At 51.5% G+C, this 15,296-nt stretch overlaps 3 protein-coding genes across 3 annotated transcripts; 2 read left to right on the forward strand and 1 right to left on the reverse strand.

Moving 5' to 3' along the window:
• Nucleotides 1-1,212: 1,212 nt before the first annotated feature.
• On the reverse strand, nucleotides 1,213-5,239 carry CIMAP2 (ciliary microtubule associated protein 2; the record flags this gene model as incomplete). Its single annotated transcript, XM_079535472.1, is given in 11 exon segments — nucleotides 1,213-1,315; nucleotides 2,420-2,550; nucleotides 3,035-3,067; nucleotides 3,468-3,596; nucleotides 3,734-3,765; nucleotides 3,768-3,888; nucleotides 4,153-4,293; nucleotides 4,394-4,531; nucleotides 4,635-4,751; nucleotides 4,857-4,961; nucleotides 5,228-5,239. Coding segments are annotated over 11 exon segments (1,062 nt in total).
• A 2,341-nt stretch (nucleotides 5,240-7,580) lies between these two features.
• Nucleotides 7,581-8,993, forward strand: PARS2 (prolyl-tRNA synthetase 2, mitochondrial; the record flags this gene model as incomplete). The annotated part of the gene is made up of 1 exon (XM_079535677.1): nucleotides 7,581-8,993. The coding sequence occupies one exon, from the start codon at nucleotides 7,581-7,583 to the stop codon at nucleotides 8,991-8,993; it is 1,413 nt and encodes a 470-aa protein (XP_079391803.1).
• Nucleotides 8,994-9,401: 408 nt separating this feature from the next.
• Nucleotides 9,402-13,900, forward strand: TTC4 (tetratricopeptide repeat domain 4; the record flags this gene model as incomplete). The annotated part of the gene is made up of 10 exons (XM_079535525.1): nucleotides 9,402-9,476; nucleotides 9,544-9,661; nucleotides 9,757-9,918; nucleotides 10,052-10,129; nucleotides 10,455-10,579; nucleotides 10,834-10,920; nucleotides 11,118-11,332; nucleotides 12,039-12,120; nucleotides 12,817-12,899; nucleotides 13,801-13,900. The coding sequence occupies 10 exons, from the start codon at nucleotides 9,402-9,404 to the stop codon at nucleotides 13,898-13,900; spliced, it is 1,125 nt and encodes a 374-aa protein (XP_079391651.1).
• Nucleotides 13,901-15,296: the final 1,396 nt, after the last annotated feature.

The raw sequence follows: 15,296 nt of genomic DNA on the forward strand, positions 1-15,296 counted from the left end.
AAACTGCATTTTGAATTTATCTATCCACATCAACTGCTGTAGCTCCTATCTCAGTTCTCCTTGCTGTTAAAACTATTCCCTGGTTTGAATGACCAACCACAAAAGAGAGGATGAAGATGCAGTGCCCTCTTCAGCCTGAAGAGTTTCACGTCCCCATCTTCAGTTTCTTTGAGAAGTGCCCTTATAGGAACTCTGTAAGCTTGGAGGGAGGTATTCCAGCCCTCCTGCAGCTTGGTCACAGCTTTTACATCTTCTTCCAATGCTCCCTTCAGAGACCTTCTTTTCCTTTGCTTGCCTTTCTATTACAGTAATCGCTATTTCTTTAAATTACCACAGTTTTACCTGTGTTCAATTATCTCTCCCACCAAAGGGTAATTGCAGATTAATTAGCATACCTAATCAGCCACAACTAACATGTAATTACACCTAAATTTAATTATTCCAGTCCATCTAAACACTGGTGTGAGCCTTTGTAAAGGTTAACGTGAAGTGAACCAGCATACTCGTGGTATGGTTTTATGGCCATCCTTTGTTACAGCTGATAGAGCTCTCTGCTCATTTCACTTTCTTCATTGCCTCTAGGCCTTAATATGCTACAAAATTTGGAATGATGACACTAAATTCCCCCGAATGCCCTCCAGCTGCTTGTAAGTATTTGAATTGTTAATTCAAGTGAAGCTGTGTGTGCTATAGCTTGTAATGAAGATCCTCACACATAACTGCTCCAGGATGGCAGGACAGGTACACAGACAGTTCCTAAACCTCTCCCAGCTGCCATGGTGCTGCTTTCTCAGAACCAGCTCTCCTTTCAAGTAGCTGTGGTGGACCTTGGGGCATTCACTGCTTGTCACGATAACTGCCACCAACCACAGAACAGATAGAGAGCTGCACGTTCGATGAGTAGTGCAAGCTGATGGGGAAGGAAATGCTTAATATTGAATGAGTGCTGCGTGCCAGCAGACCTTCCTGTGGTCAGTGTATCTGTATCTGACATCCTCTTCTCCACTGTGTCATTTTCATAAAGGCCAAGGTGAAAATAATGAATTAGTCAACAGGCAGGTTAGACTGATGAATGTCTGAAGGGTGTTTTATTACCACAGAACAAGACTTGTTTCCTATCTCTTGCATGTCAGCACACTGCAAGTATTCACATTACACCATCTCGTCAGCCGTCTGTGGTTTATTCGCCAATTCAGGCTTTCCAGCACCATCTTACATTTGGAAAACAGCAGTGCTTTCTTCACAGGTATCTGGACAACGTGGAGCAGAAATCAAATGACTCCATTTGTTTTTCGCAGCAGGCTTTAGCCGCTCGCTGTGAAAAGAGGATGTGATTCAGTGAGCTCTAATTATTGGCTGGATTAATCTCATTAGTCTTAACGAGCATGGAGGTGAACAGAGCTCTTAAAAGCCTGGCTATTCCCTTGAAAGTAAAGCTGTAGCTTGAAAAGTGATTTTGGAGCGAGTGCTATTTGATCATAGAGCAATTCGGTGCATTTGAACATCCTGCTCACTGTTCAGGTTTTTTTTTATTCCTAGTGGAACTACAAAATTAACAAAGCCAGCGATATTGAAGGCTAGATTTCATTATGCCTTCTCCTTCATCATAGGATAGCTAACTCGTAGCTGCCCCACTGAAAGCTGCCACGTTGTATTCAGCTGAAATGGATTTCTAACAACTCTCTGGAGATCAAGACAGCTTTTGCAGAGCTGTCAGCCATAGTACCACCACAGCAGTTTGCTAATCTTGGCCACGAGCAAAGGTGAAAGCGGAGGACTGCCCTGAGGTCTCTCATTAGTACAGTTCCCAACTACTTCACAGGGTTTTCCCCCTAGCGATTTCAAAGCCCTTTGCAATGGAACTGAGCCTTGTTATCTTCCTTCTCCAAACGGGTAAACCAAGGCACGGTCTGAGAACGCAATTTTTGTTTGAGGCCATTGATCAAATCAGTGCCAGCACAGGGAATGAGCTGAGAGAGCCCCATCCACCGTCAGGTTCTTCCCCAGGCTGCCTCCTCTAACTCAGACAGGCGCTATTTGTCTGCACCTCCTCTTCACACAGACTCTGCATTTCACAAAGTAGAAGAACGACCACCTTCATACCTTTAGAATCCTGGGCAGCCAGCAGCATCTTAACCCTCCTGCTGCCCTTACACAGAAGGAAGCATTAAGGGCTGCTCGCTTCTTCACAGATGGTTAACTTACCATTCACAGAGGGACACTGCTCAGGGGCCAGCAAGCGTTGCTCAGTCCCATTCCAGCACTTGCAACTCCACAATCATCCCTTCTGCTATTTAGCCTCTCACATCAGTTGCAAACTATCAGTAACATACTCAGCCTCACCAGAGTTGCTCAAGATAAAGGGTTTTCCTGCAAGCTGGTGTGAAAGTGCTTCTAGCCCCTGTTATATGCCACTTACAGCAGGTAGGCATCCTGCTTCAAGTTGCTCAGGTACCGCTGCGTGTCACTCTGGTACAGGGACTGGTATCTGATCTTCCGAGGGTATTTTTCGTGCCTGGTGATATTATAGCGGCCCACACCCACAGCATTCTGGAAAGAGAAGGTCGCGTGTTGTTTCCCATCGCTGCAGAGGCAGCGTGGCTGTTGACACTGGGACAACATTGGGCTGTAGCTGTATGTTTCCAATTGCAAAAAACAACAATACGTGGAATATGTTAACCAAAGAAGGTCTGCAGTGCAGGGGAGGGAGGAGGAGGCATGCTATGTGGTGTTAGCCCAGTCAGTCCTCTCCACAAGCAGCTCCTCTCATCTCACAGCACTGAGAAGAAGGGTCTGATTAGCTCTGCTGGCTCGAATGCACTCCCTAGTTGCCTACTGCTAGTTCAAGGGCTGCTTTATCGCAACCTTGCCTCTGGGATATAATCTGCTGCTCATTCCTAGCCAAGATGGACTATTTGAGACTACAGCTTTCTCCAGCTGCTTTGAGCCCTTCAGCCTTTGTTCTGGTTCTCTGTGGGGAAGCTGCAAAGCTGAATACAACTCTAGGAAGGGATACTAGGGGAAGGGCTCATACCTGCACTGGCTCTTCAGTGTGCTGCTGATGCTGCTAGAGAAAAAAAAAAAACTGGCTTTTAAGTAGCAGAATATGACTTTTTGGGAGGATACAAGGAGCTCCTAGCACCAGTAGGTAATCTAGCTGTCCTCATCCATGAAATGCATCCCCTTGCCTACAGTTGATGCAGAGCAAAACTTCTAGGAAGCATTGACTGAGCATGCACTGAGAAGGGCAGAGGTGACGTGGCTGCTGCTGAGCTCCTGTCCCTCTTCTCAGCATCAGCCCAGCTCACACTGCCCATCTCAGGGCCTGCTCTGCACTGGGTGCCCACAGCTGCAGGAAGGCATTTGTCCTCTCACTGGGTGCCAGCAACTCATCAGAGACAGTGACAGGGCAAGCTTAGAGTCTGACGGCTCCTGCGTCCCTCTCTGGCTGCCCTGTGCTCACTCACCTCATTCCCCATGAAGAGGCGTTCAGACTTTCTGTCAAACCTCTTGGCAGATGACCAGAACGGGGGCTGGTTGAATTCTGCTGATCTCTCAATGGGCTTTGGATCGTACGAGCCTGGCCCCACCACATACTGTACAGAAGGAAATTTTTTACCCTTCCATCTGCTCTCCAGAAGAGCGGCCCCACAGCACTGCCCGGCACCCAACACCACCACGTGAGCCCAGCAGCCTGGGCAGGATGGAAATGAAACACCCCACTGCCACTGACCGCATCCCTCGGGCACTGGCTGAGTGTGGCCCTGTGGGGCAGCCTGGGTTCCGTGGCAGTGTGCTGAAGCAGCCTTTCTTCTTGTTCTCCTTTGACATCAGCTCATCCAGGAACCCCTTGGCAGTGCCAGCGTGCAGCTCAGTGCCTTCCCCCTGCTGGGCCACAGGAGCAGCGTGAGGCTCAGCTGCTGGAGGTCATTCCAGCCACCCCAAACACCCCTTACTGTGAGAGCTGAGCCTTTCAGTGTTCACAGGCATGCTCTCCTGCTGCAACGATTTGTCTTACCAGGCTGCTAAGATCCAAGAAAGCCAAAAAGCAAAACTCAAGATTTGAGGTGCGACATAAAGCAGCTGTCCATCTTACACGTTTGTGGTGGTGATGCCACAGCTTACTGAAAGCTCCAAGTCCAGGTTACACACCTCCCCATTGCGCCGCCGGCCACCTGCAGGCTTCAGCTTGTCCCTCGAGGAGACCTGGCGGGGGATGCGCCTGCCTGCCTGTCGCAGCTGCTCCTCAGTGCTGCTCCATGGGGAATAGGTGCCAGGTCCCAAACCACTGCCCTGCAGGCACAGAGGGAAAGTGGCAGGAAAACCTCCAGCAGAGAAACACAGCCACCCCAGGGGCACACACCACAACCCCAGGGCAAGGAGCAGGACATGCCGTGGCTGTCTGGAAGACACATTTCTCTGTCCTGCTGTCCATCAGCCCTCGTGTGCTGGGAGAGCGCTTGTCCCTCTCCTCCAGGAGAGCGTAGGGGTTTCCCTGGGGGCCGTAGGTGCCAGGCCCAGGAAAGCAGTCCTGCAGGAGAGATGGGACAGGATGGGCAGCCCCCAGTCAGCTCTGCTGACAGGGAAAATGCTCACAGGGATGCCAGCAGCTCCCAAGTCAGGCTGCAACATACCCGCTGGCTTTCCCTGAACCTCTGCTCCCTTGTGTCACAGATGCCCCTCAGGCTCGAAGGCTGTGTCTCCTGCAGAAAACCCCTGATGTTGTACGTTCCTGGGCCCAGCCTCTCTTGCTGCAGAAGGAAAAATATGGTAAGGATAGGCTGAGCATCAAAGGCAACACTGCCAATGCTTCTTGGATGCCAGGACAAGGAGGGTGGATCAAATCTGTCTCTTACCTGCTGTTTGCGTTTCTTCAGCATCACCTTGAGTTGGAAATGGGGCAGTTGAATTGCCTGGGATCCTGCCTCTGCTCTGGCCCAGCCAGAGGCCAGTGCTGTCCCCTGCAAGGCAGAGCCAGAGCACAACTGTACATACTCCACTGCTTCACATGCTGTCTTTGTCACTCATCCCAGATTAAAGCACTAATAAAGGGTTTTGCTGATGGGTGGGAAGTGGCTCCCCAGAGCACGAGCCCACATCCCACATAGACACTCTAGGGTGCTCCCCAGTGGGTGCCTCTGACTGCTGTGCAAAGTAGGCATGACAATTCAGGAGCTACATCAGGAATTTCTGCTCTCTCCACTGTGAGCCCAGTTGGTGGCCTCACCTGGCTGCCCATGTTCCACACTGGTGGCTCTGGTCACCAGGGCTGCTGTGACATCCTTCACCACGGCAGCCTTCACCATGGCAGCCCTCACCATTGTCACTTGCCACTCATTCTGAGGTGCTGTAGCTACAGTATATTGGGGGCTCCAGCCTGGCTGCCCCAAGCCCTGCAGTCCTCACTGCAGGATTCCTCAATCTCTCTGAGCCATGCATGCTGGCAAAGCAAGTGCAGTTTCACTGAGCACAGCCCATGCTTGATTCCCACCAGTGATGCAGTGCCCCCTTCCTGGCACACAAATTACCACGTGAAGCATGACCCGGTTCTGCCCCAGCACTGTAAGGATGCAAAGGATGGTGTCCCCACACGGCACCTCCAAGGGGTTGTACCGAACACATAGAGATTTGTTAGATACTAAAGTTTATCTCACAAGCCAGGGACATGGCCAAAATCAGTGCCTGACCAGCCCCAGCATCACAGGTTGTGACCCAAAAAGCAGTTGAAGCAGCTTAAAAGAAGCAGCAGTTTTTAAAGCTTCACCTCGGGGCTGTTCTGCTGTCTGACACACATTCAGATCTGCAGACACGCAGAGCTGGCGGCTGTTTCCCAGCTGCTCTGTGATGGTGGCAGCCTGTGCCACCTCTTCCCCCTGGAGGAGCAATCCCAAGGAGCACAGGAGGTTCTAGGACGAGCCCTGCAATTACCATTTTATTGGACATAAAAACATCACCCTGGAGTTGTAAATTACAGAAGCATCACAGGAAGGAATGGAAGCACTCAGGAAGTTCAGCCAGACAGATGTGCAAGGCAGCACTACTTACTCATGGACCCTCCCAGCTGTGTAAGATCATGGCCAGGGTCAGCCAGGATGTAGCCAGTGTGACTGGGCGAGGGCTGAAACCTCATTTTGATCCCTCTCAGCACAGCTGGAAAAGATAAAAGAGTGCAGACAGGCTCCCAGGCACCGAGCCTCCGAGCTCCTCATCCAGCACTGTCTGTTGGTTTAATGAGAGATATCAGCTTTCCCTGCAGATCTTGTCTCTCGTATAGCCTCAAACCCTCCCACTTAAAACACTGCCCTGCAAATCAATCCAAGATGTTTTGCCTCTTTGATCTGCTCAGCAGGCAGTAAGTCATTGACAGAAACACATTTTGCTTCAGCAGCTCCAGCAGGCGATGGAAACAGGGCAGGACCATTTTCCTGCCCTGCAGCAAGACCTGCACACCACAGCACAGGGCGTCCTGCAGGACCTGCAGCTCAACTGCTGTGTATCCCAGACTGTGTGTGCACCGCTACCAGATTGCAGCAGGAAACCATCACCGAGATAAGAGTGCAGGTGCTCTGGGAGGGAAGCACCATCCTGGAGTCAGAAACCTGCAGACAGACTCTGGCTCAGAGCTGCGGAGCAGCTTCCCTGGGTCCCTCTGGGCAGTGCTTGCAGTTCATGCTTTTAGCGGCTGCAGTGCTCCTGACTCAAAAGCATCAACAGTGAGCCCTTTAATCTGTTTATCTTTCCCATTTCCTCATATAAATCGCAGTGCACATTAGTGCATGTTCCTCATCACAGAAGAATTATGAAGATTTCCCCAAATCTCATTTTTAAATAAAAAGAAAAGCTTATGCTTACTTCTTTATATTTAAAAAGGGATCACTTAAGCCCCCATAAAACCAGGCTCAGCAAAGTGACATCTCCACTGGCGGAGTGCTCTTTGGAGATGGTGCATCCTCCAGCTCCAGCTCCGGCCTCCAGCTCCCATGGTCTTGCAGAGCGTGAGCTGAGGTTGGACAGAGACCAGATCCTGACAGAAGAGGCCCACAGCAGCGTGAAGGGGCTTCTCCGTGCCCGAGTACAAACGCAGGCACAATGCAGGCGGGCTTCTCGCTTGACGGCGGCTGCCCGCAGACAGCCATCGGTCCCCAGCCCTGCAGCAGGACCCCAACCGCACAGCCTGCGGCGCAGCCTCCGCACAGCAGGCGGCGCTGATGAGCAGCCATAGAGTCAGCGGCACGTTCTGCTTCCGGGAAGGAAGACGGTGCGGTGTATCACGTGACTTGGGCGGTGCGGACGGTGCGGGCTCTGCCGGCGCGCGCGGCTGGGCCGCGGGGTGCGCGCGTGCACGTGCAGAGCGCGTGTCCGCGCGCGCTCACGCGGTGCCTGTGTTCACGTGGGGGGCAGTACCTGCAGGCAGGTGCTGCCCAGCCTGGGGGCTGGTAAGAATCGGTGCTGGGGCTGCAGTGCCACCCAGCACGAAGCAGCACGTGGCAGCGGTGCACCCTTTTTGTCGCCACCAGCACTCTGAGCTGCAGCACCTTGCATGTAACTCCTTGTTTTGCTGCTTCCTCCCTACAGGCAGGATGCTGGGCTTGCTGCGGATGGGGCTCCCTGTGCTCAGAGCAGCAGCAGGACCGCAACTGCAGGCCCGCAGCTTCCAGCACGACGCTTCAGCTCATGCCCGCCTATTGCTCTCGCAGCTCTTCCAGCCTCTGAACCTGCAGGTGGGTGGTGTGGCAGGATGCGAGGGCCAGGCGGCGGAGCTGAGCTGCCGCAGCCACCGGCTGATGCTGCAGGGTGGCCTCATCCACCCCGCCAGCCCCGGCTGCTACCACCTCCTGCCACCTGCCGTGCGTTCCATGGAGAAGCTGATCCGCCTGATCGACGGCGCCATGCGGAACATCGGCGGGCAGAAGGTGAACATGCCCAGCCTGAGCTCTGCTGAGCTGTGGCGGGCCAGCGGGCGCTGGGAGCAGATGGGGCCAGAGCTGTTCCGCTTGGCTGACCGGCACGGCAAGGAGTACTGCCTGGGCCCCACGCATGAGGAAGCTGTCACTGAACTGGTGGCCGCACATAGCAACCTGTCCTACAGGCAGCTCCCACTGCGCCTCTACCAGGTGACCAGAAAGTTCCGGGATGAGCCCAAGCCCCGCCTTGGCTTGCTGCGTAGCAGGGAGTTCTACATGAAGGACATGTACACCTTTGATGCCTCAGAGGAGGCAGCACGTCACACCTATGAGCTGGTGTGCAGAGCCTACTGCAGCCTCTTCAAGCGCCTGGGCCTGCGCTGCGTCCAAGTGCGGGCAGCCACTGGCACCATTGGTGGCACTGCATCCCATGAGTTCCAGCTGCCGGCTGACATTGGCGAGGACAGGTTGGTGCTGTGCCCTGCTGGGCATTTTGCAGCTAACGTGGAGATGATGGATGAAGAGCAAACAGCGTGCCCTACATGTGGAGAAAAACTCACCCAGAGCAGAGGGATCGAAGTGGGGCACACATTTTATCTGGGCACCAAGTATTCCTCCGTCCACAACGCCATCTTCTACACCCCTGAGAACAAGCTCCAGCTAGCAGAAATGGGCTGCTACGGTCTGGGTGTCACTCGCATCCTGGCAGCATCCATTGAGGTGCTGTCTACAGAGGACAGCATCCGCTGGCCGAGCCTCATTGCACCCTACCAGGCGTGTTTCATCCCCCCCAAGAAAGGCAGCAAGGAGGAGCAGGGAGCTGTGGTGCTGGAGCAGCTCTATGATGATGTGGCTGAAGCTCTGCCTGGCCTGGTGGGCGATGTGGTGCTGGATGATAGGACGCAGATGACAATTGGCAAAAGGCTGAAAGATGCCAACAAGCTGGGGTACCCTTATGTGGTGATAGCCGGGAGGAGAGCTTGCGAGGACCCCCCGGTCTTTGAGGTTTGGGATCAGAGCTCTGGCACGGTTTTGTACCTCACCAAGGAAGGTGTCATTGAGTTACTGAGTAAAGTGCAACTCCCTTGAAATCCCCGCCTCCAAATCTTATCATCTTTGCAGCGCGGAGTGGGCCTGAACAGCGCGGTTCGTTGTTTAGGAGCTGCTTAACAGCAGTGCTGCGGCGCGGGGACGCGCCGGGTCAGCCCACGTTCCCTCTGGGGCTGTCCTCGTGGTTCATCATAGAGCAGTTAAGGTTGGAACAGACAGCAGCTCCGCAGCCCACCAACCCTGTTCCTCTGCGGCAACCCCGCGATTTTGAACACCTGTAGGACGAGGGCAGCCATTTGCAGCTATGCATCCCTATTGCCGCACGCACGGGCGCCCCGCTCCCCACAGCGGGCAAAATGGCGGCGCGGAGCCGGAAGGGGGTGGGGCGTGGGCCGGAAGGGGGCGACACGAGGCCGGAAGTAGCAGAGCGGACGGGCTGGTAGCAGCATGGCGGACGCCGGGGAGAGCGGCGATGCGGTGCCGCGGTACCGGAACGGCTTCCATCCCGACACGTGGGAGCAGGTGAGGCGACGATGGGGCCGGGCGGGCGTTACGGCCGGCGGTGCGGGCTGACGCGGTGTGCCCGCAGGAGCTGGAGGCCATCCCTATGTTTATGAAGAGCTGCCCTGCCGAGATCGACGCGTCGCGGCAGCCCGCCCTGGCCTGCCTGCAGTCCCTGCTGTTCGACGAGGAAAAGGAGCCCGCAGGTGGGCGGCGGGGCGGCGGGTGCACCCACAACCCTGAGGGCGGGTTCTACCGGAGCCGCGCAGCCCACCTCACGCCGCGCCTCCCCGCCCCGCAGAGCTAGCCGCCATGTACAAGAACGAAGGGAACGCGTACTTCGGGGAGAAGGACTACGGCAGGGCCGTGCGGGCCTACAGCGAGGGGCTGCAGCAGCGCTTCGGGGACGTGGAACTACGAGCCGTGCTGCTGTCCAACAGGGCGGCCGCGCACTGCCGCCTGGGTGAGCCCCCGCCCGCTGTCCCTCCTTTGCCGAACGGGCCGGTGATGCAGTTCTCGTGTTTTGCCGCCTGTGGGACCCAGTTGTACCTGAAATGTGCAATCCAGGCTTCTGAGCTGCTTTCTTTTGCCCGCAGGTAACTACCGCTCTGCTCTCGCTGATGCAACCCAAGCAAGGAAGCTGAAGCCCGACCACCTCAAAGCCATTGTGAGGGGTAAGGGCAGTGCAAAATGGCCGCAAAGCTGCCTCCTCCTGCCCCAGCTCTGCTATCCTGTGCCCAGCTTTGGCTGTGGGCACCTCCAAGGGTGGGTACCATAGGCTGTACCACTCTGCTGATGCCATGGCTGCAGAAATGCTTCAGATTCTCTCCCAGCTTATTAGACCTACTGGCAGTCTGCAGCTCAACACAACCCCACAGTGCAACAGAGTGTATTGCTTTAGAAGGCACCAGAGTTAACACTGACTTTATAACCACTGCCTTGTGTAAAAGCTCTGTGCCAGCTCCAATACCAGGCGCTTAAAAGCCTTAATCCTTCCAGGAGCTCTCTGTCACATGGAGCTAAAGAACTACTCTGAAGCCATAGCGTGGTGTGAGGAGGGCTTGCGAATAGATTCAAAAGAGAAAAAGCTTCTGGAAGTGAGATCTAAGGCTGACAAATTAAAGGTAAATGTTACAGCAGACTGGCATGCTTGTTGCAGGAGTGATATGTGCTGCTTACTGTCAACTTAGAAACACGTTGGTTGGAGAGTTCTCCATTCAGGTTTCTGCGTAATATAATTTCGGTTCCACATAATAATGTTGCTGAGATGTGCAGAGAAAACAGCTGGGGCCTTCCTGGAGCCTCCACTTGTCAGCAGAGTAGTGCTGGGCCTTGGCTTTCTATGCATGACTGTGATACAACTCTTTGTTACATGCAGCGAGTTGAGGAGAGGGATGCAAGAAAGGCAAAGGCGATGGCGAAGAAAGAACAGTGTCAAAAGGAGCGTTTGCTTGCAGCAATAAAGGTAGGTCTGTGAGGGGACTTGTTTCGGTGGTGGTTCTTTTTGGGGGGGGTTGTAGGGGAAGGGACAGGGACAAGGGGCTTGGGTTGAGGACTTGTTGAGCGTGGCTAGCTCTGTCCTGAGCTCCCAGGGCTGTACCCCTTTTTAGGTAACAACTAATGCAAAACAAGAACTTACTTATTTTCCTTCCTCTCTCCTAGGAAAGAAATATCAAGCTGGTTGCTGAACCTTCAAGTGAAGAAGAAGAAATATCAGGTAGTCTGGCTGAGATATGTCTGAATGGTTTCCACTCTGACAGTGCCACAGGGGCAAAGGTGCACTTAGATGCTGATGGCAACCTAAACTGGCCTGTTCTCTTCCTGTACCCTGAGCATGAACAAACAGACTTCATCGAGGCTTTTCATGAGAACTCCAGGTAAATGCACTATCTGCAGCATTCTTTCATGAAGGAAAAGTTTGAGTGAGTTAGAACAGCTGGTAGGGGAAATGCTGTCATTACCACTGAAGTAGCTCCAGATTTCTAATCTCATAGCTGGCCAAACAAGGTTAAAACAACTTGGAATTTGTAATGTTTTTGTAGGCACAGACCCACCCACAACTTTGCCATTAAAAATGACAGTGCAAACAGATGAATAAAGCCGTAGTTCTTAGATAGTATTTTTAAGTATGTCTTTCCATTTTCACATTGTTTGGTGGTGAATTCTCAGAACTAACTGACCAGCTCTCCTGCAGTACCAAAATAACAGCCAAATGACCTACAGATGTGTTCTGAGCACTGATGTGGTGAAGCGTGGCATTGTTGAGACCATGTAGATGAAAAATCAACTGTGAAAGAAATGCACAGTGCTCGCTTCTACACCTTCTGTATTGTGAAAATGGAAATTAAAAACAACTTGCTGTTGCACTGTTCAAGTTTAAAACCATTGGTATGAGTTGTAGTAGGGTATGGTCTCATTGAGAAAGCAGTGAGTTTAAAGAGAAGAAGCTATTTGTTTTTACAGTGATCTAAATCTATTTTCAAGTCTATTGCCTAATTTTTTTTAGTATTTTTACTGTCTTTCATGTGCCAATTGTACAGATCAGGCTGAATGCTAAGCTAAAATGTGTGTTCTGGCTTTTAGATTTATCGATCATTTAATGGTGATGTTTGCTGAGTTACCTCCTTGGGATTTAGAAAGAAAGTACCTTCCCAGCAATCTGCAGGTGAGAAACTGGACTTCTATTTGAGTGTGTTGATTTGTGAAATGTTGCTTGGTTGGTTTTGGTGTTTGTTTTTTGTTGTTTTTTTTCTCTGAAGTGAGACTAAGCATCTGTGTGTGTATGAAAGCAGTAGCATAATTACCTGTTCACCACCCATGGCTGTGAAATAGTGATTTGGAGAGCTACATTCACTTGTCAGCACATCTGGAAAATGTTCAGTTTACATAGGCAGAGCTTATTAACAAAAATGAAAGTACTTTCTATCATACGCAGTGTGTGTGAAATATAAGGTATTGACAGATACTGTTAGGAAATTAGGAATCAAAAGAATAACTGAGATTTAGGCCAGTGAGCTGGTACACTGTACATAAAGAAGTGTAGATGGTGCTGTCTCATTTTCCACCTCAGTGTGGCATGCACTGGGCAGCCTGCAGTGCAGCAAGCAGTCAGGTACTAAAGGACAATGTCTGTGGCAGAAATTGTGTGCCTGCTGCCACCGCTGTCAGAAAGCAAGCTGGTTTATGCCAGAAAGACTTGGAATATATATAGAGGACTGCACTGCTTAAATTAGTGTCTGATGCAGTCAGTTCAAGGTAGAGAAACTTGTGAAACCTCTGTGAGATGTGTGCTGTGCTCTTACTGGACTTAGCAGTTTGTCTTCATATGGCTTAAGCATGTAACTCTCCCAAATTTCCTCAGCTCTATTTTGAAGATGAAGAAAGAGCAGAAATGTATGAGCTGAACCCAGCACACACATTGCTACAAGTGCTGCAGCACCAAAGGTGAGGCTCTACCTGCATGTCTCTCGTAAGAGTAGACTTTGGGCTTTAAGTGCAGTTTTTTCCTTCTGATTTAATAGCACTTGCTCTATGGGGGGCAGGTGTAGAGCACCAGGGCCACATGGTTTTTGTGCCTGCTTTGGTGATTAGTGTTCCTTCCCTCCCCCAAAAAAATGCACAACTCTCCTGGACTAGGTGGAGGTGGGAGGGAAATGGGACTACACACAAGCAGCAGCACTAGAGGGGCTGTTTTATACCCATCTAAACAGTGCTACTTATAAAAAGGCAGCAGCAGTGTGTAAAGAGAGCGTGTTGAAGGTTAACAATGCTCTCACTGTTAATAATGCTGTGTGAGCAGTCCCCAGCACAGCATGCAGCGCAGTTTCGGTCTCTGAAATTGACTTTCAAGTACTGTGCCATTGTTTAGAGAAAAGAGTCTGCTGTTGAGAAACCAAAAAAAGTATTGTAGAGCTGGTGCTGTTAACTTGCAGCAGCTTGTAGCTGGCTGGGGATGCCTGCAGCACAGCTCCAGCAGAATGGTCTGTCACAGGGGGAGCAGAGCTCGAGCTCTGCTGCTGTGGACTGTCTGAACTGGCACTCCATAAAACTCAGCAGTGTGCATAAGCCCTCAGATTTTTCAAGCTGTAAGGGCACTTGCAAAAGAAACCTTTCCAGGGACAGAACAACAGCTCTCTATTTTAATTAGGGGTGGTTGTTGGGAGAATCACTGATTCATAACACTGCTCCTTGGTTAAGGGTAGCCCTGGCTCTGAAAGGCTCTGCTGATCATCAAAAGCAGCCTGTCATCCTTCGGGAGGTCAGGCTGTGCTGTGCTGGGCAAAAGCTGCTTGCATGATGCTTGGCCAGGCAGAGGGAAGCTAGAGGACTCTCTTTAATCTTGCAGGTATTTTGTAAAGGCGGGAACTCCGACAGTGCTGGCTTTTGTGAAGAGTTCTCCCTTCTCTAAGAAGTATTTCAGTGGCAAGAAGGTGCATCGGCTGTAATGAGCAAGAAGGAACCGAGGAATCATGTGCAAGGGCTTGCTGTTTTATCTCGGCTGCAGACAGCAAACTTCTGCTTGCACAGAAATGCCTTGCACACTTCAGGGGAGAAATAGTCTTGGCACACACAGAAACTTCCAGCAAAGAAGCGTAGAAGGAGAATGAAGGGCTTACAAGAGGGGATTATTTGTTTAAATAGAAATCCAGCTGGCTTGCAGAAGGTCTCCTCTATGACAGGCTGCATGGGGCTTTGAAATAAACCTGAAACAGTGCCAGACATTGGCTGCAGCTGAAGCAACAGCAGCTGGGAATGTACTTACCTGTGAAAAATCGCTGATTTCCTGTGAGGAGGGCTGTAGTTGCCAGGGTTTAATAGCAGTGCTCTGGGGTGAGTTACCTGCCTGCTGCCACGAGCTGAGTGCAGCTGGGCTCCTGCATGGGCCATTGCAGCTCTGAGGATTAGCAGCAGCTGGTTTTCACTGCTCAGAGCTGCTGCTGGCCAGGGGAGAGCAGAGCTCTTTGTCTGGAGCAGCGTGTTTTACTGACTCTTTTGCTACCTATATCAACTGGAGCTAGACATGTCTATTTTAAGCAGGCTGATTCCTGTCTAATAAATGAGGTGATCCTTTTTTCTCACCGTATGAAATTCACTGAAAGTGAATTCTGACAGTAATTCTGAGCTCGAACATAACAGTTTTATCCATCGGGTTAACTTGTAGTGCCAACATACAAGGATCATCTGTGCTTCTGTAGGAGCTTGTAATTAAAAATAATTCTAACTCTAATTTCTTTCTCCCTGAGCTGCCCTGGTGAGCAGTGGGGAGTTTTAAGAACAGTAAGTGCACAGAGCAACAGAAAAGCTCTTCAGCCATAAAAACTTCTGCTTACAGCACGGAGGATTATTCTCTGTCCAGTGCTGTGTTCAGGCAGCTCTAAGAAAGTAAACAGAATTCCATGTTGCTATTTCTGAGTTACTGCACTGTGCACAAATATAGTAAAAAATATCAACAGGGTTGCTTTGCAGCCACACTCACAAGGTAGGGAGGTGGGCAGTCAGGTGGGACAGGCTTGGCTCAGTGCAGGTCAAGCAGCAGTGTTGCAGAGCAAGGATACGGTATGGGATGAGCTGGTGGCACACGTGCAGGACTTGCACCCAGCCTGACCTCCTGTGGCTGCCTTCCATGGGGTGCATGGCTGTCATGGTGTTGGAGATGGCCTGTCCAAACCCTTGCATGTTCAGCATGGAGGCAGCAATGAAAAAAAAGATGATGATGATCTACAAGGGGAAGAGAACCTGCTGTAAGCAGCTGCTGTGTGTGGTTTCTTCCCCCACCCCTCTTACATGCAAAGCTTGCTGAAGTCTGGATGCTAATTGCTTGCTTTTAACCAAAGCCACATG

Source organism: Tetrao urogallus, assembly GCF_951394365.1.
Source record: "Tetrao urogallus genome assembly, chromosome: 5".
NCBI classification, from domain to species: Eukaryota; Metazoa; Chordata; class Aves; order Galliformes; family Phasianidae; genus Tetrao; species Tetrao urogallus.